The sequence below is a fragment of the Mesoplodon densirostris genome, chromosome 3 (assembly GCF_025265405.1).
Source record: "Mesoplodon densirostris isolate mMesDen1 chromosome 3, mMesDen1 primary haplotype, whole genome shotgun sequence".
Taxonomy (NCBI): Eukaryota; Metazoa; Chordata; class Mammalia; order Artiodactyla; family Ziphiidae; genus Mesoplodon; species Mesoplodon densirostris.
Window position 1 is genome coordinate 85,094,738 of NC_082663.1, and position 25,255 is coordinate 85,119,992.

The window sequence follows — 25,255 nt, forward strand, 5'->3', positions numbered from 1 at the left end:
CTGGGAGGCAGTGTAGAGGTCAGCTCTACAGGGGCTGTGAGTAACTCGGATAGTGAGTGTGGCTGGAGCTATGAGAAGGCTTGGGTCGTGAGGCCAGAGTCTCCACGGTCATAGTCCTTAAGGGGGAGCAGCGGGGAAGAACTGGGCTCCTTAAATAAATCAGGAATACTAACACACAAGAAAGTCGATGCCCAGATGGTAGTGTTTACAGTGCCATCCCCAGTAGAACACTGTTAACATATGGATTTTGATTAGTGACATTGTCAGCTGCTCCCTCCTTGAAACATTCTCTTCCTTAGGCTTCTATGATGTAACACTTTTGTGGTTTTTTTCTGTAAACTCTCTGGCTGCTCTCTCTTTGGCTGACTGCTTCACAACTCTGGCCTTTCTCTTTTCTGTTTTACTGTCTACTCTCACAAAGCAGCCTCTTCCATACCCACTGCCCAACTTTCATGTCACATGAATTTATATCTCTTGGCCAACCTTTCCTTCAAACTCTGTTTGACCCAGCTGCTCATTTGATATTTACATGTAGGTTTTTCAAAGGGTTCTTAAACTTAATATGTCCAATGACAAACTCATCGTCTTCAAATCTGGTCCTCTTGTGTTACGGAGCACAGGCTCCAGACGCGCAGGCTCAGCGGCCATGGTTCATGGGCCCAGCCGCCCCACGGCATGTGGGATCTTCCCAGACCAGGGCGCGAACCCGTGTCCCCTGCATTGGCAGGCGGACTCTCAATCACTGCACCACCAGGGAAGCCCTTCTCTTGTGTTTTATGTCTCAGTGAATGCTACCATGAATATATTCAGCTATGCAAACCAGAAATCTAGGAATCATCCTCAGCACTGCTGCCTTACCTTCTATTCAAATCCACTCCCAAGTCATGTCTATTTTATCTTTTAAATGTCTCCAGAATGTGTCCTCTTTTTTCCTTCTCTACCACCATCACTCATTTTCAAGCTACTACCATCACTTTTCTGAACAGCTACGTGACTTTTTATTGGCCTCATCTAATTAATTCTAGCCTCCATGTCAGTTTCTTACAAAAAGTTTTCATTGGCTTTCTGTTGTTCTCATGGAAAACAAAACAATCAAAGTCCTTAACATGGACTATAAATGAAGTCCTTCATTGTGTGCCACATCTACTTTTCCAGTCTAATTTAAAACATGTTCCCCCTTTCTGTATGTACTGGTCTTTTTCTCAATCACACCTAGCTCTCTCCAATTACAGGGCCTTTGAAAATGCTATTTCCTATGCCTAAAACAATTGCCAACTCCCTTCACTGAAGATCATTTCCTTTGAATTACTGGCTCTTGTGGTAACCTGTACTTCTCCCATGTATCATTTAAAACGGAAAACAGTTAATACTTATTTGTGTGATTATTTGTTATGCTAGTAGCCTCTAACTCTGTGAGGACTGAGACCATGTGTACTTCTGCTCAGTTTTATGAGTTTAGCACAGTGTTTGGTTCCTGGGAGTTGCTTAACATATATGTTTCTTGGATGCATGAGTAGATGGAAGGAAGAATGGATTTCTACATAGGCATTAAAAGAGATTTAAAGGTAGGCAAGTATTAATGGGATAACTATGGCAAGATATATGAGAACAGGCCCAGAAAGAACAGAAATTGTGTATACCACTTTGGTATTGGATGGTTCATTTTAAACTTTAAGAGAATAGAATACAACTCAATCAATAAATGAGCTGACAGACCCATTCAAGTCTAGAGCTTCTCTTCCACAATGCTATTTTGTCCCCAAATCAAATGTAGCCAGTTAGCAAGAAATATGATGTTTGGGGGTAGTGATTGTGGAGGCTGGTTTTTTTTTGTGTGTGTGTGGTACGCGGGCCTCTCACTGCTACGGCCTCTCCCGCCATGGAGCACAGGCCCTGGACGCACAGGCCCAGCAGCCATGGCCCACAGGCCCAGCCGCCCTGCGGCACGTGGGATCCCCCCAGACCGGGGCACGAACCCGCACCCCCTGCATTGGCAGGCGGACTCTCAACCACTGCGCCACCAGGGAAGCCCTGTGGAGGCTTTTTTTGTTCGACAGCATCTCCAGACAGGTTGGATAGAGTCAGTTTCCAATCATCTGTGCTAAAGGAGAGAAACATGGGTGGAGCAGTTAGTGTTAGCAAAAGGTTCAGAAAATTGACTGCTTTCATATTAAGGGAAACTTATGAAAAGCATAAACCACTGGCTTAAGTTTGGGGAAGATGAGTGGTGTAGGTCAACAGCAACCCCTGTTCAGAACAGTAGTTTCCCCTCATGTAACTCCCCCTATAACCAGGAAGCCAAGGAAGAACCTGCCATTGTCACCACCTGTTGTGCATAGGCGATTAACTATAGACCATTATTAATATGCTCCTTTTTGTTTCCTCTTAAATGAAAGTGTGTGAGAGCTCTAAGTCAGATGTTCCCTCACCACAATATTTTTTCCTTCATCATTTGCTTGCACAGATTTGTAATTCCCAAAGAAAAGCTCTTGCCATGAAAGTTGCTTTCATTTGAACTACTTGGCCATTGAGAATCTTGTCATCATCAGCCCAGGGTGATTATAGTTTAAAAATGCAAATGGGATTCTGGGATGAATCAACTGAAGGATAAACTTCATATGAAAAAGTGATGCTGTATAAAACCCTAATTAGGTGGCATCTATAATACAGGTTTCAGTTAAGCCTTTCTTAAACTGTGAGTTTATTGCCAGCAAAAGAGGAAGGTACATGCAAAATTCAACAAATATTTATAGAGCTTTCAGTATGCGCCAGATATTGTTCTAAATGCTTAGGATGCTAGCAGACATTATTACAACAAGATTACTTTGTAGGTTGGGGTAAACATCTGAAAAGTTGGTGAGGATGGAGTGTAGTTTAATGGTAAGGAACAGAGTAGAGCATTTTGGAAAACTCTCTTTTTTAGTCGGTTAGGAATGGTTTAACATAAGGTCTAATTATTCTGCCAGAGCCTAATAAATATAAATAGGCAACATATCTTTTATTTATATGGTAAGAGAAAGACAATAGGAAAAGGAAAATTAGAACAGACTACATCCAAAAGTGACAGTTTAAGGAATTTTATCTGTAATTAAGTGTCTTTAAATTCTGGTGTAAGAGAGGTAGATTTTGTGTGTGTGTGTGTGTGTGGTAGGCGGGCCTCTCCCTGTTGTGGCCTCTCCCGTTGAGGAGCACAGGCTCCAGACGCGCAGGCTCAGCGGCCGTGGCTCACGGGCCTAGCTGCTCCGCGGCATGTGAGATCTTCCCGGCCCGGGGCACGAACCCGTGTCCTCTGCCTCGGCAGGCGGACTCTCAACCACTGCGCCACCAGGGAAGCCCAATAGATAGATTTTTTAAACCTGAATTTTTCACTGCAAAAAATCGTGCATGCTTTGGTATAGTTTTCTTTTGCCCTAGCTTCCTTTTATTCTAGGAAAATGTTGAAAGTACAAACACCACTGAATGAGTATAAATTACTGTGCATGTATTAAAATTACTTTGGGAAATAGCAATTTGATTCTATTATCTATCTGGATCAGTTAAAAGAAAACTTTGAAAAGTAATTTTCCAAATGCTTCCTTCCTCCAGTAACCAAAATTCTTGTTAAAGAGACCTGATCACTTTCTGTACTTTTCTCTTCTTGGTCTGGCAGTACTACTGTCAGTCCCTGAGGTTTCCTCTACTTCTTTGCAGAATTCAAGTTATTTGAACCCTAAGTGGTACTGTGTGAAAATGTAGGGCTTGATGGATCCTTTGTGGTTTGTCTAGATCAGATTTAAACTGCATGGTCTGGGTTAGGAGAAAGGTTACTACCTACTTTTTGGGTAACTACTCTAAGGCACAAAGTCACTATTGCCACCATGAGATGGTTGCCCTGCTTTGGCTATTTAACAAAGGATGACTGAGAAAAGTTACCAGAGACCTAATACACAATATAACATTTCTATGGGTTATGGCCTATTTACAGAGAACAACCAACTTGCAGATAGCCACAGATACAAGCAAAAGGGCCATATTCAGGTAAAACTGGATTGTGTTGTCTGTTTCTACATCTGTTTGTGTCACCACATTGTATAGTCTCCTTAAGAAACGTAGTCTGGGCTCCCCTGGTGGCGCAGTGCTTGAGAGTCCGCCTGCCGATGCAGGGGACACGGGTTCGTGCCCCGGTCCGGGAGGATCCCACATGCCGCGGAGCGGCTGGGCCCATGAGCCATGGCTGCTGAGCCTGTGCGTCCAGAGCCTGTGCTCCGCAATGGGAGAGGCCACAACAGTGAGAGGCCCGTGAAAAAAAAAAGAAACGTAGTCTGCAGGGACTCTTTAAGCCTGAACAATAAAAGGGCAGTGAGGATATTATCCAGCCAGGATCTAATCATAGTGCTCAATACTAGAATCTGAATGGTACCTCTGGTTTCCCAAAACAAAAACTACTGGTTTTATGTGAACAGTTTTCATGTGTAATAGTATATAGATGGTTTTGTCTGTCCCATATTAATTTAAATAAGGATTCAATTTTATTAACTACTTGTTCCATAGAATCCACTGCATCTCTGTCTCACAAATGACTAAATCAAAATAAAGAACACTTTTTTCTTAAATAATGTAAGCAGAGTATTACTGAACACTATTGTCTACATGAGAACTCGGCTTAAAATGGGTAATAATAGAATATAATAGGAGTTCTTTAGTAATAAGTGAGTTTTTTTCATTTTTACCACACTATCTTCTTTTGTCAGGAAAATGTGCTTTTCTTGGATAGTTTCCAGTAAGCAGCAGTAAAGAGGCATCAGCAATATCATATCCCTCTTAATTCAGATTTGGCTGATGTGCCATAAGAGATAGCAAGGAGAGACATGGCTATGTAGATTCACATTATTTCTCCCTTTTTGTACATCTGAGCCTTATGTTAGCAGTTTGAATCTGCAGTATTTTACAGACAGTCGCCTGGCACCAAGCTCAGATACGGTGTTCTTCCCACAGAGAGAAAAAGAAGATTCATGATGATGATATATGGAAAATTGTGAAAGATTGCCCTGGCAGTTTAGGTTGAATTATAGAAGCATCCTTTCTAGGACAGTGTGTTCAAATGAAGAACCTATTATAATGGGCAATTAGGTGCTGTATTTGTGTCTTCAGAATGTTAGAGAGTGTTAGAGAGAAACATTGATCTGAATTATGTGTACGTTTTCAAATTGCTTTACCTTGCAGAAACAAAATGATGACCAAATTAAGTAGCTGTGTCTCTAGTCTGGTTCACTGCAGTTTGTCAACAAGCTGTCATGAAATGTTCTCAGGTGCCCTTGAAAATTTAGAGGACTTGGACTAAAACTTCTTGTTAAATTTTATGCCTTTGATTCCTTTATTTATCCCATTAATCAAATAAACAATTAAAATTGTGTCTAAGAACTGACATTTTCTTTTCAAATATTAGAGAGATGTGAAAAACAAATAGCTATCTTTCTATAGTGGAAAGAGAACTGCTTTAGTGAACTGGGTTCAAATTCCATTTCATCAGTTTTTTTTGTTTTTTTTTTTTTGTGCGGTATGCGGGCCTCTCACTGTTGTGGCCTCCCCCGTTGCGGAGCACAGGCTCCGGACGCGCAGGCTCCGGACGCGCAGGCTCAGCGGCCATGGCTCACGGGCCCAGCCGCTCCGCGGCATATGGGATCCTCCCAGACCGGGGCACGAACCCGTATCCCCTGCATCGGCAGGCGGACTCTCAACCACTTGCGCCACCAGGGAGGCCCCATTTCATCAGTTTTGAGAATTTTTTTTTAATCACAAGTTACTTACCTTCTTGAACTTCAGTTTTTCCATCTTTAAAGTAGTGTCTATAATACCTACCTCGTGATGTTACCATGATAAATAATTATGATGGGAAGCTTCTAGAATGAAGTTAGAAGGCACGGTAAATGTTCTCGCTCTTACAGGGTATTATATGCTAAGTACTGATCGTATGTTTAAATCAGTTGAATTTTTTTGATTGTTGAATGATAGAGGTTGTGGGATCATATTTACCTAATCAGGATATTGTTAAATAGTGTTCTTGGTGTTCATCCTGAAGAAAAGAAAAACATAGTCGGTTATTTATATCGGTGATGTAATGATTTTATTACTTTAAGAGATGTATTGTTCCAATTTTCTTTTTTTTTTTTTTTTTATGGCTCACAGGCCCAGCCGCTCCGCAGCATGCGGGTTCTTCCCGGACCGGGGCACGAACCTGTGTCCCCTGCATTGGCAGGCGGACTCTCTACCACTGTGCCACCAGGGAAGCCCCCAATTTTCTTAATGTTGTTGCCTCACAAGGGTTTGCTTTAAAAAAAAAAGTTTCTCGGGCTTCTCTTCTCAGGAAGATCCCACATGCCGTGGAGTGGCTGGGCCCGTGAGCCATGGCCGCTGAGCCTGTGCGTCCAGAGCCTGTGCTCTGCAATGGGAGAGGCCACAACAGTGAGCGGCCCGTGTACCACAAAAAAAAAAAAAAAAAAAAAAAGCTTCTCTGGGCTTCCCTGATGGCGCAGTGGTTGAGAATCTGCCTGCCAGTGCAGGGGACACGGGTTCGAGCCCTGGTCTGGGAAGATCCCACATGCTGCGGAGCAACTGGGCCCGTGAGCCACAATTACTGAGCCTGCACGTCTGGAGCCTGTGCTCCGCAACAACAGAGACCACGATACTGAGAGGCTTGCGCACCACGATGAAGAGTGGCTCCCGGGGCTTCCCTGGTGGCGCAGTGGTTGAGAGTCCGCCTGCCGATGCAGGGGACACGGGTTCGTGCCCCGATCCCGGAAGATCCCACATGCCGCGGAGCGGCTGGGCCCGCGAGCCATGGCCGCGGAGCCTGTGTGTCCGGAGCCTGTGCTCCGCAACGGGAGAGGCCACAGCAGTGAGAGGCCCGCGTACAGCAAAAAAAAAAAAAAAAGAGTGGCTCCCGCTTGCCACAACTAGAGAAAGCCCATGCACAGAAACGAAGACCCAACACAGCCATAAATAAATAAATACATTTTAAAAAATATGCATTTAAAGTTCTTCCATGTTTGACAGCTAATTTAAAAAAAAAGTTTCTCATCAAAGAGTTGGTTGTAGTTAACTGTGTGATTACATGTTAGTATAGTCTTAAATTCTTAAACTGACTGCTGCTTACAGTATGGAATTAAAAGTACTGTCCATTCTTGGTGACCTGCTATAGAAATTAACCTGTACTGATAAAACAGTATTTTGTAATCACCTAAATAATCTTTTTCTCCCCATGCTGTAATGAGCTTATAATAGTTTGGCAAAGGCATTGTCTACTCCATTCTTGAACAAATTACATATCTTATAAAAAAAAGTTATTCATTTACTTATGAAGAGTCTTAAATTTTACTTAAAGTATAGGACTTAGTCTCATAGTTAAAAAAACAGAGGTACGAAGGTTGAAAGACTCGCCAGAATCACAGTTTAACTGGATTAAAACTTAATGGCAAGAAAGTGGCAAGAAAGATACGTAATTATTTCTAATCATCTGGAAGGCATAAACTTGACTTTTTTTTTTTTTTACATCTTTATTGGAGTATAATTGCTTTACAATGTTGTGGTAGTTTCTGCTGTACAACAAAGTGAATCAGCTATATGTATACATATATCCCCATATCCCCTCCCTCCTGAGCTTCCCTCCCACCCTCCCTATCCCACCCCTCTAGGTCATCACAAAGCATCGAGTTGATCTCCCTGTGCTATGCAGCAGCTTCCCACTAGCTATCTGTTTTACGTTTGGTAGTGTATATGTCAATGCTACTCTCTCACTTCGTCCCAGCTTCCCCTTCCCGCTCTGTGTCCTCAAGTCCGTTCTCTATGTCTGCATAGAGAAGTCTGCATCTTTATTCCTGCCCAGCCACTAGGTTCATCAGGTTTTTTTTAGATCCCATATATGTGTGTTAGCATATTTGTTATTTGTTTTTCTCTTTCTGACTTACTTCACTCTGTATGACAGACTCTAGGTCCATCCACCTCATTACAGATAGCTCAATTTCGTTTCTTTTTATGCCTGAGTAATATTCCATTGTATATATATGCCTCGTCTTCTTTATCCACTCATCTGTCGATGGACACTTAGGTTACTTCCATGTCCTGGCTATTGTAAATAGAGCTGCAATGAACATTTTGGTACATAACTCTTTTTGAATTATGGTTTTCTCAGGGTATATGCCCAGTAGTGGGATTGCTGGGTCATATGGTAGTTCTATTTTTAGTTTTTTAAGGAACCTCAATACTGTTCTCCATAGTGGCTTTATCAATTTACATTCCCACCAACAGTGCAAGAGGGTTCCCTTTTCTCCACACCCTCTACAGCATTTATTGTTTATAGATTTTTTGATGATGGCCATTCTGACCGGTGTGAGGTGATACCTCATTGTGGTTTTGATTTGCATTTCTCTGATAACTAGTGATGTTGAGCATCTTTTCATGTGTTTGTTGGCAATCTGTATGTCTTCTTTGGAGAAATGTCTATTTAGGTCTTCTGCCCATTTTTGGATTGGTTGTTTGTTTTCTTGATATTGAGCTGCATGAGCTGCTCGTATATTTTGGGGATTAATCCTTGTCAGTTGCTTCATTTGCAAGTATTTTCTCCCATTCTGAGGGTTGTCTTTTCATCTTGTTTATGGTTTCCTTTGCTGTGCAAAAGCTTTTCAGTTTCATTAGGTCCCGTTTGTTTATTTTTTAAACCTAAAGATTTTTAATCCTAGTTCTGACACTAACTACTTGGCCTTACGTGGATCAGTAACCTTTCTGTGAAAGTTTGCATTTCTATAAAACAGTTGCAGTGCCTATTAGACCTACTCACAGCATAATTGTGAGAAGAAAATGAAGCAACACAAAAGTGTGCTTACTTCTACTCAGCCCGCTTAAGGGAGGCAGACCTTGGAGATTTGGCTTTTCCCATCGAACCATGTAAATGACCTTAGGAACATATCTTCTTTCCAAAGAACTTGAGCTTTCAACTTAATTCTAGAAACCAAACTATGGTACCAGAATACTTGAGAACAAAATCACTGATACCTTTTATAGTTGCAGAGAAAGAATAAATTACTTTTTGCTATTCTTTGTTCTATTGCACTGTGGTCTTCAGAGCTTTCAGCTGAAGGCTAATTATTGATCTGATACACACTGTATTTTTTAATGTGCTCATTTTTTAAAAAGAAGAGTTTTACCTTCTTTTTTTCTAACAGAATTATTCTTTATCTTGAAAGTGGAGCATAAGTAAAATCCTAAATCAGAGTATGATGGTGCATGGTAGACCACTGATGCAATGTCTAATATAGACTCTCCAAAAATAATTTTGTAGGATACTCTTTATTCTGTGGAGGATCTATGTCATCTCTTCTCTTTTTTTTTTAAACTGGCTTTAACAGAATAGGACCGAAACATTTGAAATCTGAACACATTCTTATCATTAGAGAAGTTATAAGCCAAGAAATATAAATCTATAGAAGAAAGACATTCCCAAGTTGTTCTGCCATTTAAAATTATGCAGCTGATGATAAGAGCAAGAATTGTAAAAAAAAAAAAAAAAAAAAGAATTATAATACGGTTCTGGTCAATTCTGAGTATAAAAAGTAGTTTTCTTTATTCTGTGTATGTAACCATTATTGTGCTTAGGTTTTTTTTAATCAAAAGAACAAACTTGTTGAATTTGGCATACCTATTTATGCCCATAACTTCTCTATTCCAAAAATAACTTGAGGTGGCTTATAATAAAATCAAAGATAAAATAAAACCCCAAAATTATAAGTACAAATTTAAAAGAACTTGTTTGGTTTGCATTTCATTGCAACCTTTGGCTCCTTTGGATCATTTCTTGTTTTCAATATATGCTTAGCTACTTTAAATTTACTTTTGTTTCATATTTGCTTCTAAGTCATTAATTGTTCATATTGCTTTGAGTGATCTGTGCTGCATTAGGCAGACTGCCTGTGTTCAGATCCCAGCTCCTACACTTGTTAGTGCAGGTGGTCACTAGTTAAAGTGGGAAGGACAGATTTTTTTCAATAAAAATTATTGCAAATAAGGAAGGAGCTCCAGCATGAACTGAATTCAACTTTGCTGGAAAAAAAAAGCAGGAGACCTTATTTTAAAGCCTGAGCTGTGCTAAGGGAACAGTACTGAGGGGGATTGGAGGGGTTAGTCCATGTGACTAGGCCATCTGGGTTTGTTGATTGGCAGTTATCCAGAGGAAAAACAAACTTCTCCTATCTTTATGACAGGAGGCAGTGATGTAAGTTAGAGCAGGACATCCATTGGCTGAGAACTATCTCCTTGATGTGAGAAGACAGTTCTGGATAGAAGATTTACAACTCAAAGAGGCAGAGAAAAGATTTACAATTGCCAGCTTTCTAAAGCAACTGCACTAAGATGGGTTCAGAAGCCTATCCACCTATTACCAGGTTTTGGCCAGAATGAATAGTAAAACTACTTAATCTTTGTTTGCCTCAGTTTCCTCATCTATAAAATGGGGATAATAATAGTACCTGTGTCATGGGAATGTGTTTTAAAAATTAAAGGAGTTAATACATGTACAACACTTAGAGCAGTGCTTACACATAGTAAGCTCTCAACAAATGCTAATTTTTACTCTTACTGTCTTTAAAGGAGTTAGTAATAGTATCTATGGATACTGTTGGGTCTATATTGGATTGTTTTTGTTATTAAATGATACAATACCTATATAACATTGAGAACCATGGCTGGCTCATAATAAGAATTCAATAACTGTTGGCTAGAAGTAGTATTAGTAGCAGCAGCAGCTATAGTCTGCCACTAAATATCTTTTAGTCCCGAATTACTCATAGCTCAGGATGTTCAACTAGAAGGGAATCTTGAATTTCTTATTTCTATTAGAACAGAGTAAGTCTGTTTTATAACGTTAGTAATTCAGAGGTTGGAAAAATTTTTATGAGCAATCTTGTACATGATGGTAAGATCTTTAAGCAGTATTTTGCCAATATATTTCCAAACCCAATATATTGGGTTTTGGATACAGAGGTCACATCTCCAGAATTTATGTGGCTTAACCTTCTTGCTGTGCAACCTTCAACATTTCCCAGCCTGTTTCCTCCTTATCAAAATAAGAGTGAATCTAAATAATTATAAAGCCTTTTAAGAAATGAAACAATTTGTTCCAGTAGAAGAAATGGTATATATAAAGGTAGTAATAAAGACTGAATCATATTTCTGTAATTTTTTAAATTTTAAGATACTTCTTTGATGTGTATTTGAATCTCCTTGCTTCCTAGCCAACACAGAAATGAAAAAAGAAGTACAAATTTCACAATTTTTGGTGCTGACCAGTAGGTTTAGAGAAACCCAGATTATCTCTATCCATGTTTGTGGAGTCTCTTGATTCCACCACTGTGCAGTAATAATCCATGAAGTATGAATTATTAAATGAGTTTAGTCTCTATTTGTATTGGATATATTATAAATCATAGCACATACTTCACTACATATGGATTTCCATTAAGGAAGTGTAATACATAGATCAACAGATGCCCATTCTCCTTAATTTGCAATTTTTATCACTAAAAATTCTTGATGTTAGTGTATTTGATAGTAGAAAAGGGCAATTTAGATAAGAGACTAATAACTGGAAAAGAAAGAATAATGAGTTAATGTTGATTTCTTCAATGCACTACATAAAAATTTTAAAGTAAGGGAAAGCAAGGACTTCCCTGGGGGTCCAGTGGTTAAGACTTTGCTTTCCAGTGTAGGGGATATGGGTTTGGTCCGTGGTCAGGGAGCTAAATTCCTACATGCCTCAGGGCTCAGGGCCAAAAAACCAAAATATAAAGCAAAAGCAATATTGTAACAAATTCAATAAAGACTTTAAAAAAAAAAGGTCCACATCAAAAAAAATCTTTAAAAAATAATAAAGGGAGAACAACCAAATATAATATATTTTAAAACCAACTTTTATTCATTGTATCTTTTTTTAATTAATTAATTTTTTTGGCTGCGTTACATCTTCATTGCTGCGCGTGGGCTTTCTCTAGTCGTGGCGAGCGGGGGCTATCCTTCATTGCGGTGCACTGGCTTCTCATTGCGGTGGCTTCTCTTGTTGTGGAGCACGGGCTCTAGGCGCGTGGGCTTCAGTAGTTATGGCACACAGGCTCAGTAGTTGTGGCTCACTGGCTCTAGAGCACAGGGTCAGTAGTTGCGGCACATGGACTTAGTTGCTCCATGGCATGTGAGATCTTCCCGGACCAGGGATAGAACTCATGTCCCCTGCATTGGCAGGCGGATTCCTAACCATTGCGCCACCAGGGAAGTCCCCATTGTATCTTTTTTTTTTTTTTTTTTTTTTTTTTTTTTTGCTGTACGCGGGCCTCTCACTGCTGTGGCCTCTCCCGTTGTGGAGCACAGGCTCCGGACACACAGGCTCCGCGGCCATGGCTCGCGGGCCCAGCCGCTCCGCGGCATGTGGGATCTTCCGGGATCGGGGCACGAACCCGTGTCCCCTGCATCGGCAGGCGGACTCTCAACCACTGCGCCACCAGGGAAGCCCATGTATCTTTTTTTTTTTTTTTTTTTTTTTTTTCTTTTTGCGGTATGCGGGCCTCTCACTGTTGTGGCCTCTCCCGTTGCGGAGCACAGGCTCCGGATGCGCAGGCCCAGCGGCCATGGCTCACGGGCCCAGCCGCTCCGCGGCATATGGGATCCTCCCAGACCGGGGCACGAACCCGTATCCCCTGCATCGGCAGGCGGACTCTCAACCACTGCACCACCAGGGAGGCCCGCTATCTTTTAAATTAATATTTTGGGAAGTTGTAAAGTGATTCAAGAAATTAAATATTTAATTATGCAAATAGTAAAGATGGTCAAAACGAACTCCTACCATTTTAAAGTCAAATGCATTGAATTGTTTTACTTTATATAGAAGCATTTAAAATGTTGCCTTTTAACTGTGACAGTACTAGAAATATTACTCATGATAATTGGCTTTATAAATAGGATTTGACGTTGTTTAGGAAAGAAACATAGAAAAATGTTTAGGGAACCTAAGTTCTAGGCTTAGCCCTTCCATTAACCTGGCACCCAGCATTTGGCAGACTTCACCTCACTGGACCAGTAGTTCTTTTTCAGTCATAGAGCCCATGCTTTTACAAGTTATTTCTTCTTTACTAGCAGCAGTTTAATTCATATTTTGTATCTTTCTTTCTTTCATAGTCTGATACATACTTCTGCATGTCAGTGCATTTGCCAATGGATGAGGAAGCCTTCGTGAGTAAGTACTAATTGGATGGTGTGGAGGGGTGGGCAGTTGAAGGAAGGGCAGCTATTGGAAATCAGTGAAAGGTTCTCTTTGATGGTTATGAGCATATTAATCTTTTACTGTCAGTTTCTAAAAATGCATTTATAATGCCTAATGCAGAAACAAACCGGTGAGCCACTGAGAGACAAGCTTACAAACTGTATCTGGAGAAACTTATGAGTAATAGTAGTTAAGGAGTTGCATGCAGATGTCGATGGCTCCCAATGCCATGTGGTCCCATTTGTAGAGTATTGGCTTTCTGTCTGTGGCTGGATGCTTAATTCCGCTCCACTCAACAGACTCTTTATATACCTGCTGGTTCATGCTATAAATCGACTGCACTCAGAATCAGCATTGGGGAATGTAAGATTTTACCTGTCAGACAAGTAGATGGATAGGAAGGAATGAAAGTAGGAGTGAATGAGAGAAGGAAAGAAGGGAAAGAGAGAGGCAGGGAGGGAGGAACCTCAGTCCTGTTGTCTATATTATAGAATAAGAGGGCTCTTAAATGACAGCTCCTTCCCCAGCTGAGCCTTTAAATCAGATAGAAAATGTGACAAAGCGCCATCTGTTTTCATCTAGGTGGTTTTAATTTAAACATCCCTTATGACAGACATTTAACTGTTTAGGGAAGACATGTGATTGGCAAATTATTCATGGATTTGCCCCCGTCCCTTGTTTTTCCGCTTTGAGACGTTGATTTTGGAGAGAAAGTGATGGTAATGAGAGTTGTACTTTGTTCCCTTGAAACTAATCTTCAAGTGGACTGTCTGAAATGGCTATTATGTGAATTGTAAAATGTGTACAGTAGCCTTGGGGCCATCTGAGGATGAACTTTCATGAGGTGTTCCCCATAGGAAAATACATTATAGATCTTCAAAGCCAGAACAATGTGCATCCATTTTTTTCACACACTTTGGTGGCAATCACAACAGAAAATACAACCTGTATCAACACTCTAAACAAAATTTGCTCCATAGTTAACTCCTAAAAATAAGTCAGACCTTGGGAAGTTGAACATTGCCTGAGTGATGTCCCTTTGTGTAACAATTGAACATTACCAGGAAAAAAGTTAGGAAGTATGGTGCTTCCAGATCCTGAACTTTAACTTTAAAGGGAGAAAAATAATTTAAGTTCCTAATTGTCATGCTTTGAGTAACACCAAAAGTGATTTAGGATATAAATTCATAATTAAACTATTAACAGTAAAGCTTTCCTCAGTTTCATGTCCACATATTCAATAGCTTAGGAGAAACTAATGTTTACTAATAAAAAGGAACTGTACCTGAAGTTTTTCTTTACCAATTTTATATTTTCTTTGTCCAAGTTCAGGAGTAGACTTTCTTCCTCCTGTTTTTGAAGAGAAGGCCCCTCTACACACCTGTGTAAATATGGGAGTCGTGTTTCAGAGCAGTATTACAAGGTCTCACATTAATAGGTTACTGGCTTGTTTCTGGAGGTAGTGGTAGTAAATGATTTCAGAGCTGGTGACTCTAAGGCCTATAAATATATATCCTGGAATGTGTTATTGCTCTCCTAATATAAATGTGTTTACTTTCACATAACTTAAAATTGAAAGTACAAGTCAATATATTCAGTCAAGAAAAATATTCACAGGAAACACATAAAGGGCTATATTACAACCAGGTGTTAAACATTTGTCCATTTTTCCTAGGCAACTCTCATCTAAGATTAAACTGTTTCCAGTTCTAAGGTCCTTAAAGGATCTTATAAGAATAATTATAACTATTTTCAGTATTTCTTCATTACTTTATTGCTGGGAGGATTGCATGAATACTAAACATTTTGTCACCTGTTCAAAACATGATTATTTCATTTTCAGTGTTAGTCCTTTAATATACTACCCCCAGGAGATTTGTGGTTACCGTTGTTTACATAATTCAGCAACCACAGAAGTTTAGGTGTAGGCAGAATAGAACTGGAAAATTGAAAACCAAAGAGAAGTACCAACAATGATTTATATAAGGGAATAAGTAAGGAAAAATCTGCATGTATAATCTCATTAATTCTTAGGACAGCACTGTAGGTTGTCCTATTTTATACTGAGAAGCAGAGACAGGAACATCTGTGTCTGTGATTTAATCAGGTGCTAGGACAATAGTTTGTCCTATTATAGGAATGCTTGTTCCTATAATCAGCCCACCACCAGCCATCGTTTACTGAGGACTTGCCAGACACTAAGATACAGAAAACTAAGCGTATTTAAGCCATTTTAGAGAAAAAGAAACAGAAGGTCAGAGAGGTTAAGAAGTTTTTACTATATATGTGCCCCCTACATGTATGCCATTTAAATCATAACAGATTTAGGTGTGGGGATAGTGATACAGGGGATAAAGGGAAGAAGTTATCAGATGGATAGAAGGAGCTGAAATACAGCAATCGCACATCTCTGTCTTCCTCACATTAAAAACAATTATTCTTTCATTCCCTTACCTTCATTCCCTACTGGGAACACTCTGGTCAGTTCTGCCAAAAAGTAAAATAAAACTCAAACCATCTTATGAAATAAAACCCAATACACACGAAGATTTAAACATTTGCAGAAGGCAAAGGGCTTGGATATACAGGTTTTATGTTGGGAGGGTGATTATACATAGCTTATCCCAATTCCCAAAGTGAACGTTTTAGTTGTGGGGTAACCAAGGCTTTTCCATGAATGAAATTTTGGCTTTTTTGTGCGTTGTCTGAAATTCTGGTTCTCAGGGTGCCTTATCATAAGATTAAATATGGTTAAAAATGAAGACTTGTAAACACCTATAAAACTTTGTTCATTTTTTTTCTTAAGACACTTATCATTTTATATCTTCTGTTTTCATTATCTGTGCCCTTAAAATTTTTGAATGCCAGCAGGATATGTGCCACAGGATATGGTAGGGACTCAGTAATTGCTTGCTTATACATGAGTGGACCCTAAAAAAGTGTTTTGTTTGGCCATTTTATAAGGCAACATATTGAATAGTAGACAATTTACTCTTTTGTCTTAAATTATACTCATTTGAATATAACGGAATAATTGTTTTTTAAGAAAGGCACTTGTTCATAAATTCAGCAAACTTAAAAAAAAATTTTAAGACATCTTTATTGGAGTATAATTGCTTCACAGTACTGTGTTAGTTTCTGTTGTACAACAGAGTGAATCAGCCATATGTATACATATATCCCCATATCCCCTCCCTCTTGTGTCTCCCTCCCACCCTCCCTATCCCACCCCTCTAGGTGGTCACAAAGCACGGAGCTGATCTCCCTGTGCTATACAGCTGCTTCCCACTAGCTGTTTCACATTTGGTAGTGTGTATATCTCAATGCTACTCTCACTTCGCCCCAGCTTCCCCCCACCACCCCGTGCCCTCAAGTACATTCTCTACATCTACGTCTTTATTCCTGCCCTGCCACTAAGTTCATCAATACCATTGTTTCTTTTCTTTTTTTTTTCTTAGATTCCATATATATGTGTTAACATGTGGTATATGTTTTTCTCTTTCTGACTTACTTCACTCTGTGTGATAGACTCTAGGTCCATCCACCTCACTACAAATAACTCAATTACATTTCTTTTTATGGCTGAGTAATATTCCACTGTATATGTGTGCCACATCTTCTTTATCCATTCATCTGTCGATGGACATTTAGGTTGCTTCCATGGCCTGGCTATTGTAAATAGTTTAGCAAACTTTTAAAATTCTACTGTGTGCCAGTTATTGGGCTAGGCAGTGGAGATGTAGTATGATACAAATTCAAGGAAATCACAGCCTGGCAGAATTCTAGAAGACAAGAATACAAATGTTACAACATATAAAAAGGACTTTCGTCTTTTGCTTTTCAAATTTCTGCAGAAAATTACAAAAGGCAGACTGCTTATTAGGACTAAAACAAACTCTCTTGATGGTGGTAAAAGCCAAAATTGCATTTGAGTAATTTATAATTTTTACATTTGTGTGACTAATTATGTAACTCATTTAAATAAACATATTTCTTAATTTTGAGAAGATACCATCACAATTATCATGGAATTTCATGTGCATATGCCTGTAGTATATACATATAAGCCTGTCCAACATGCTTGATGTGTTTATATGTTAGCATTGAATTATTAAATATGAATTAAAGTAGGTGTTTGAGAAAATACTATAATAAAGATAAGTATAATTTTCATCTTCTGAACAAAATTATAGCTTTCCCTAGAGCACTGCTTTTGTTTGTTGTTTTAATAAAGAACCACAGAACTGGAATGGGTGAGGGTATGATAAAATCTACATTTGACCACCGAACTGTGTTGCTGTCTGAAAGGTGTTTTATAGACACTCAGAAGAATTGGCTCTGACAGCAGCCCACTCAGCCAAGAAATTTGACTGTCATCTTCATCCACTTGCTTTCCCTGACATGGATGACCAGTAAATAAATGTGGCTTTTCCTTAGTGAATGATGGCAGGTCCCTATCTATCAAATGGCACTATACAAATCAGACAGAAGCATTGAATTTAGAAATAGATGAAAATTAATCTAATGATTCATTGCTTTTCATTTTCTTGGGCTTCTCTGTTGAATGTGAAACAATTCCTACTGCAGAACTGTACAGTTAGACTTGAATATTTCCAAATGTGACCTGTCTTAAACAAAGCACACGTTAAGGTGATGTTGGGATACTTCAAAAACTACAGAAGCAATCTAATTTTGATCATGCTTATGGGTCAGCTACATAGTATGACTGTAAAGACCAAGGTCTGGCAGGGTTCAGTGCTCATTTATCCACATTTCTATGGCTTTGACAGCAGTAAATAGAAGGATGTGTGTGTGTGTTTGTGTGTGTGAGTCCCCATCCCAATGCAATCATTCTGTCACCTTTCTGCTTCCAATTAATTGACTACATATACTTCTCTCTTCACCTAGGATTTTCTCCAACATGAATAATTTAGTCTCTGACTTCCACATGACCGTTGGGAACCTCCCAGCAGACATACTCAGAGGCTATTCTAGTTTTTTAGTGAAAGCTACTTGGAGAGAGCTGAAATAGCACAAATAAGATACACTGTACTGGAGGTCTCTGATGAGTGGCTAAAACTTCATTTGCTTGGTCATAATCAAGAAGGAGAAGCTGTTGCTATACACTCTGTCTCAGCATATTTCTTAAATGTCCTCTATCCTTTGGTCACCCAAATACCCACATTTCCAACATGACAGCCCCCACAAGCCCCCAGAGTTTTGTCAGGTAATAAAAAAGAGAGGAGGGGTAGGAACCATTTCATTATATTTTATGAAGCTGAGACTTAAGAATGTCTTCAATTCAATGCATCTAGAGGTCACCAAAAAGTAACTGACATGTTGACAAAGCTGTTTTAATGCAGTAATGTCAAAATGCCACTCCTCCCCACTCCCCAGAAAATGGCCAATTCCGAAAGCCCAGGGTTGGATCAGGTTTGATGTGTAAAACGTCCTTCAGTGTCTAGGGGTTCTTGGCATTTTGACAGTCATTCTGAAGTATCCATTTCAGCTGTTTCGGTGGGGACAATTTCAGTGGCCAACTCTAAAAAGACCAGTGTGAACTGTTTTAGTCAGAGAAAATTTCATGAGAGAGATGGCAGTGTTTGATCTGGGTCTGGGAAGACGGTCTATTTGGATCTGCAGAAGGAGGAGAATATTCCAGCTGCCAACCATATGAGCACAGAAGGAGCATACTGAGCACACACGTGAGCCTCGCCACTTGCTGGCTGTGTGGCCATGGGCGGTTGTTACTCAGGCTCACCTGTTAGGGGGAAAGGACCAGACTCATAGGGTTGCTGGGAGCAGTAAATGAGCCATGCACAGGGTAAGCCCTCAGTAAACGTTAGTGGTTATGGTTACTAGGCGAGAAGGGCAGCCAGTGAGAGCACAGAGTGTATGTTGGAGGTTGTCTTGTTGGAAACGTAGCGGGATCGGAGACTGCTGTGATATTCTGGAAAGGCAAGAGGGGAATGTGGATTTGATTCTGTGGGAAATTAATAGGGGGATATTACAGAGATGACATTACAAAAACAGGGCTTAATGAAGCTTATGCTATTTTATCTTGCATAGTCTGGCTGGTAAAGTCTATGTATTGACTGTTTAGTTGGTTCTGACATATACCAGAAAGTTTCTTTTTAAAAGGTATTTCATCTAGAAGTTTAATTCCTTTTGTGCTGAAATTCCTTTATTCAGCGGTAAGGATTATTTCACTTGAAATTTGCGTTCAATTTATAGCCTTGTTTGGGTGTCTTATATCTTGGTTAATTTGGCAACAGCAGCTTAAAGTCCTCATAAACCATGTTAAGGATTCTTTCTGAATTGTATATCGCTGTCCAAGCTAGCGAGGGCTAACGACAACTTTTCTATTAAACTTTCTGATTAAAAATGTTCAAGCAGAGGTCTTTATTTTAGTGTAGAATTGCTTTATGGTTTGCAGAAAGCCGGCAGAAGGTAATATAATATGCCATTGCTGTGGGTTTTCAACATGCTGTGGGTTTTCACTACGCTGCTGTGAGCTTTACATTTGTCTGAACTTTTCTCGCCCAACTGCAAGATTATGAACATTAAGGTTGATCATAGCCTACACTTAAATTGCAATTTAGAACATTATCTTCAGTTCCTATGAATGGTTTCTGAAGTATAATCTTTATTTTTTGGAAATAAAGAAATGTTTATGGGAGTGATATTAAGATTGGGGAACTGATAATTTTTTTTTAAATTATGACAACTCTTTTACATTATTGTTTCTTGAACCTTACACCTCTCTATTTTCTCAATATTGAAAATGACTTGAAAGCACTAGGATTATTAGAAAACGGACTCTATCACAGACATGAACATACTCACCAGGGGTTCCATTTATATGCTTGCTTCAGACCTCAGCCCTAAAACGATTTTAGGTGATACAGCTAAAACTGCCTGATGTAATGTAGAGTTCCAATGATCTCTTTTAATAAAACAATTCTAAAGAATCAACTAATTTTTGCCTTCAGAAACATTTATAAATTCGTTTTAAAAGAAACCTTGTTTTTACTGTTTACTCTGTACATTTAAAAGAGCTATACAACCCAAGTTAATTAAGATGAGTAAACTCTGCATATGCTCACGTTAGTAGAATATATTTAGCCACTGCCACTGAAAATGTTGACTGTTGTCAGAATCACCGGTGATTCACCTTTGAAATTTTGCAAAGAGACACTTGCCTGGAACAACTTTTGGAGATTCAAATAAGATATTGATGGGGGGGCTTCCCTGGTGGCGCAGTGGTTGAGAGTCCACCTGCCGATGCAGCGGACACGGATTCGTGCCCCGGTCCGGGAAGATCCCACATGCCGCGGAGTGGCTAGGCCCGTGAGCCATGGCCGCTGATCCAGTGCGTCCAGAGCCTGTGCTCCGCAACGGGGGAGGCCACAAGACTGAGAGGCCCGCGTACCACAAAAAAAAGAAAAAAAAAAGATATTGATGGGGGAAGGGGCAGGACGGATCTAGGATTGACCCTGAGCACTTGTATTTTTAACAAACTCCATAGGATAATTCTAGTGCACAGCACTAGCTGAAAAGTATCATTGACAAAAAATGTTTAATAACATGTAAAAATATCCACAGTATATGAAATAAGCTGTTTACTGTGTGTAATATTATTCCACTAAGAGGAAAAAAGAAAGTTAACAGTTTTCTCTGATGATACATATAAGTAACAATTCAGGAATGCCTAAGTTTTGGAGATTCAAACTTGCATTTGCAAGTCAGTTCTTTTTTATTCGATAGGTTAATTATCCATGGTCTGTAGTATTTCTTTACTGCCTTCCTTTGGCTAAAAAGGGTGTTCCTCCCATTTCCAGTGGTATTTTGGGGTTGGTTATATGTGTACATAGATATCTCCTAAATTGCATATTCCTCCACTTGGCTATGTGAGTTCTTTGAAATATTTCCACGTCCTAGGTCTGGCAGATACATCAAAATTTGACATGCAGACCTGGATATCCACTTGGAAGGGAAAAATGCAGAGAAAGCCAAGTGCTAAATGAAATTCTCTCCTAGGTCACAGTTTTAGAAAATTTTATGGCCCTGATTGTAGTCTGATGTTAGCTAAAAGAGGCCATAAATCCTGAACAAGCTCATGCAGTTAGAACAAATTTTGCTTAGAACTCCAGAAAATAGACCTAGTTATCTCTCTGCTCAATATGTCACCCACACATGTACTTTCAAGTCTTTCATTTCAGATGACATTATTCTTTGAGAAATCCTCCAACCTATGCACTTGCAGTATTATCACATTTCCTTTAATTAATGTGCTTGAGTCTCTATTTCTGGAGTCTTAGTCCTTCAAAAGTATTTGGTTCCCAGGACTCACTCGCACTTACTTGCCTATAAAATTTTCCCTGGTCTTATCCATCAGGCCGTCTGAACTGCTAACACCCATTGAGGCTGAAGAACCATTTCCACTTAAGCAACTGTCATCTTATTATTGAGTTAGAAGAGTCAGTGACACTTTTAATCTTATCGGATATAATACACCCTTGCATTCTTGCAAGGCTGTGGTCTTTGCCTGTTTGTCACCATCCCAAGGCTGCCTTTGTTTATTCTGCCTGTCAGAATTGCACACTTAAATGCAGTTGTTTTCATTATTATCCTCTAGCTCCCTTCCCCTTGGATCCTTTATTTTTTTTGGTGTATGATGGGAGAAAAAGAAAGAAGTGGGAATTTAAGATGTGATTTTTAAATATTTTTCCATATTATATTTTGTGTAGTGTTGAAATTTCTGGCATAGTTATCTGTGTATCCTGTGCTCAGTGGACATTATTCTTATTCCCTAGGGGTGGGGTCTTGTTTTGCAAAGCCAGGAATAATAAGTAGGAGTGGTACAAACCCAGGAAATGGACCTGTCAACCTAATCTTTTCCCAGTTGACCTCGGCCCAGTACTGGCAGCAGGCCCTTCAATGAAATTGTCCAAGTCCTGCTTTATCTTTGCTCTATTTTATGACATCTACTGTTTGGTTTAGATTTATATTTTGATATGACATTTCTTTTGCTGGACGTGTTTTTCATTTCAACTTGCAATGAATTTTACTTTCAGTTACAATTATATGAATAGTTTATTATACTCTTTCTTTAGGAGATGAAAAAGATGGTTAGTTGTTTGTTTTCAGTCTATACCAATAATTTACTTGGCATTTAAATTAGATCTTGAGTTTCTGGAGGAATGTATGAGTCAGTGAGAATAAGTTTTTATGAGAGGGAACTTTGAGGGATTTTCTTTTACTACCACTTAAAGATATTGATTTCTTTCTCACTATAGAAACTAAAATTAAACACATGTCTACTAAGAGTTCACTGTGGAACAAATAAGTGGTTCTTAAAATAGTATGTCAGAAGAAGAAGAAAAAAATCAGAAAATGGCTAGAGAAGTTATACTTTGAATAATGTTTGCCCTGTACAAAGGACAATGAGAAGATCCTCTTGCATAAGCAGGGGCCCAAGCAAAACTTTTGGCTTTCCTTCCTAGTGAAAAGCCACAGAGACTGTATGTTGTTGTCTTCATGATCTATTCTTCTCCCAATAGGTCTCTTCTCTGTCCTTACCTGAATCTTTTGCTTAATATTTGACTTTTAAATTTAATGGTAGCCCACTCTTCTTTCAAAAATGTTTTTGCTTTGTTTCACAACAGTACACACACTACATTAATATTAAAAAAAAAAAAAAAAGAAAAAAACCCCCAAACACTGTTAGGGTCTACTACACAGACCCTGACCGCTCAGGGCTTTCCCTAAAACTGTCCTGAGCCTTAGCTGTGGTTCCTACTATCACCTTTGGTGCTTTTGTTTACCCTCATGGCTTCAGGGTTCAATTTTTGAGTGATTCCCAAATATGTAATTCTCTGATCTCTTCCTTGAATAAGAGTTATGGAATTCCAGTGTTCTGCTGGATCATTACACCTGGATTTTTAGCTGACACCTCGAACTCACATTGTTTTTCATCCAACAGTTTAATTCTTGATAAAATGCACGTGGCCATGTTGGTTTATTACCAAAACTCCCTGAATGATTCAATCATGGGAAATCTATTAATATAATCCACCCATAATCAAAGAATCTAAGGGGGATGGAAACCCTATGATCATCTACATAGGTTCTGAAAAGGCAGAGGAGTCTGCCTCTCATTTGACAGCCCCTCATAGACTGGCTGGCATAGGGATATATATTAAAAAAAAAAAAAAAAAGAGTGGGAGGTAGATTTAATCAGACCAAAAAGTTATAGACATCCATAGAATGATAGAAGCCATTTGATAAAAATGAATATAAGATAGCAAATTGCATCACATACCAAAATAAATGTAAAGTGAGTAAAAGACAAAGGCTAGGTACTCCCACCTCAGGGCCTTTTCAATTTGCCTCCTTAGAGGAATGATCCCCTGGGAGGATTCTGGAAGGGGGGAAAGAAATCCCACACTCAACTTGAGAGTGAACCTATGGAGGTAGAATCCTTCTTCCATTTCTTTTGTAACAAATTTAGGCTTGGTAATGATATCATTTTCTATGATTTGGGAACTATTGTAATTTCTAATTGTTTCTTTCCTTCCAAAGTGTCTTCTTCACTTTCCTAGGCTTACTATATTCTTTGGTAACAGAAAACAAAGCCTCAAGTTATATCAAGTCCATTTTCCAGCTAACCTCTGTTTGTTGGTTTTTTAAATAGCAGTATGAAAATCTCAAGATGTGATTTTTAGGCTTTAAATTCTTATTTTCAGTGCAGTAAATGAAAGGCTTTTTATTTTCCATGAAAGTTGGGAGTCAAGATGGCTCACAGTAGGCACCTTGTGTTTTCTGATCAACCACACTATGCAAGTCATGGTGCTATAGTTTGATGTAGAACATCTTTTATTTTATAAATACATATGTCTCAGATATACATTTCAACAATAAAAGGTGTTTTATTAATTTTATCAAATAGACAAAAAGAGCTAAAAGGTGCAGTTTTGCACACACCCAAGACTTAAGATCATTTTAGACTATTTAGCATTTTTATGTGTAAAGGTGACTTGAAAACTGCCCGGTAGGGCAGCATTTTAAATGTGGACAAAAGGGGATGAGCCACACCCAAACCAGTAAAGAAAACTCATGCTCGATATTGATCATACTAAATAATATAACTTATCCCTGATTTTTCTTTGTTCTACCTCTGAACTGACTTTTGTTTATTTTAATGTCTTTCAACCACTATTATCAGGACAAAAAGAGAAATGACAGTGTGTAAGTTTCAGTATCCCTTTAACAAGTGCACAGTACTCATCCAGGACATTTTTCTTCTTGTGTATTTTTGTAAAGATACATTTTCCACTTTTATTTCCTTTTCTAGTAACTTGTTTCTCCATATCACAATCCAGTGGCCACTGTTATTTTAAGATGATAATAAATTTGTGTTCTGAATCCTTTTGCTTATGTTTTGACCACTCACTGTGGCTTCTGTTTCAGTGCAATGTTGTGCAGTATTGTATGGTGCTCAGAACTCTACTGAATTCTGGAAGGAAATATATTGTGAATACGTAGCCTGGAACTTTCATTTTATACCCACACAATGCTCTCATCACTTTAAAAGGGGGCTTTCATTAATGTGTGTGGGGGTATATCTGTAGTTTCAGCCTATTATTTTCTCTTTTGTTATATAATAGTTTATTATCCTACTAAATTAAATTATCAAATCTTGTTCATCTTAAGGAATACGATAATTTATACAACCAGAGCATTCTGTCATAAGAGCATCAAAATATCTTTGTTATACAGCTACTTGAAATGTTGAATGCTGGGGTCTCTTGTGACACTTGTGCACAGAAGTATAACTTGTATTGACGATCATGTATCATTTTCTCTTAACAGTTGACTTCAAACCCCATGCCAGCATGGATACTGTCCATCATATGCTACTTTTTGGATGCAATATGCCAGCGTCCACTGAAAATTACTGGTAAGGGATGGGTTCAT

At 39.0% G+C, this 25,255-nt stretch overlaps 1 protein-coding gene across 14 annotated transcripts in view; it reads left to right on the top strand.

Annotated features, from left to right (window-relative positions):
* PAM (peptidylglycine alpha-amidating monooxygenase) overlaps positions 1-25,255 on the top strand; it is a 309,920-nt gene that overhangs the window by 173,119 nt on the left and 111,546 nt on the right. For all 14 annotated transcript variants that reach the window (XM_060093202.1, XM_060093205.1, XM_060093201.1 and 11 more), the window contains 2 exons: positions 13,192-13,249; positions 25,151-25,238. In XM_060093202.1, the coding sequence (XP_059949185.1) occupies positions 13,192-13,249; positions 25,151-25,238 (146 nt within the window). The remainder of the gene's footprint in view (positions 1-13,191; positions 13,250-25,150; positions 25,239-25,255) is intronic.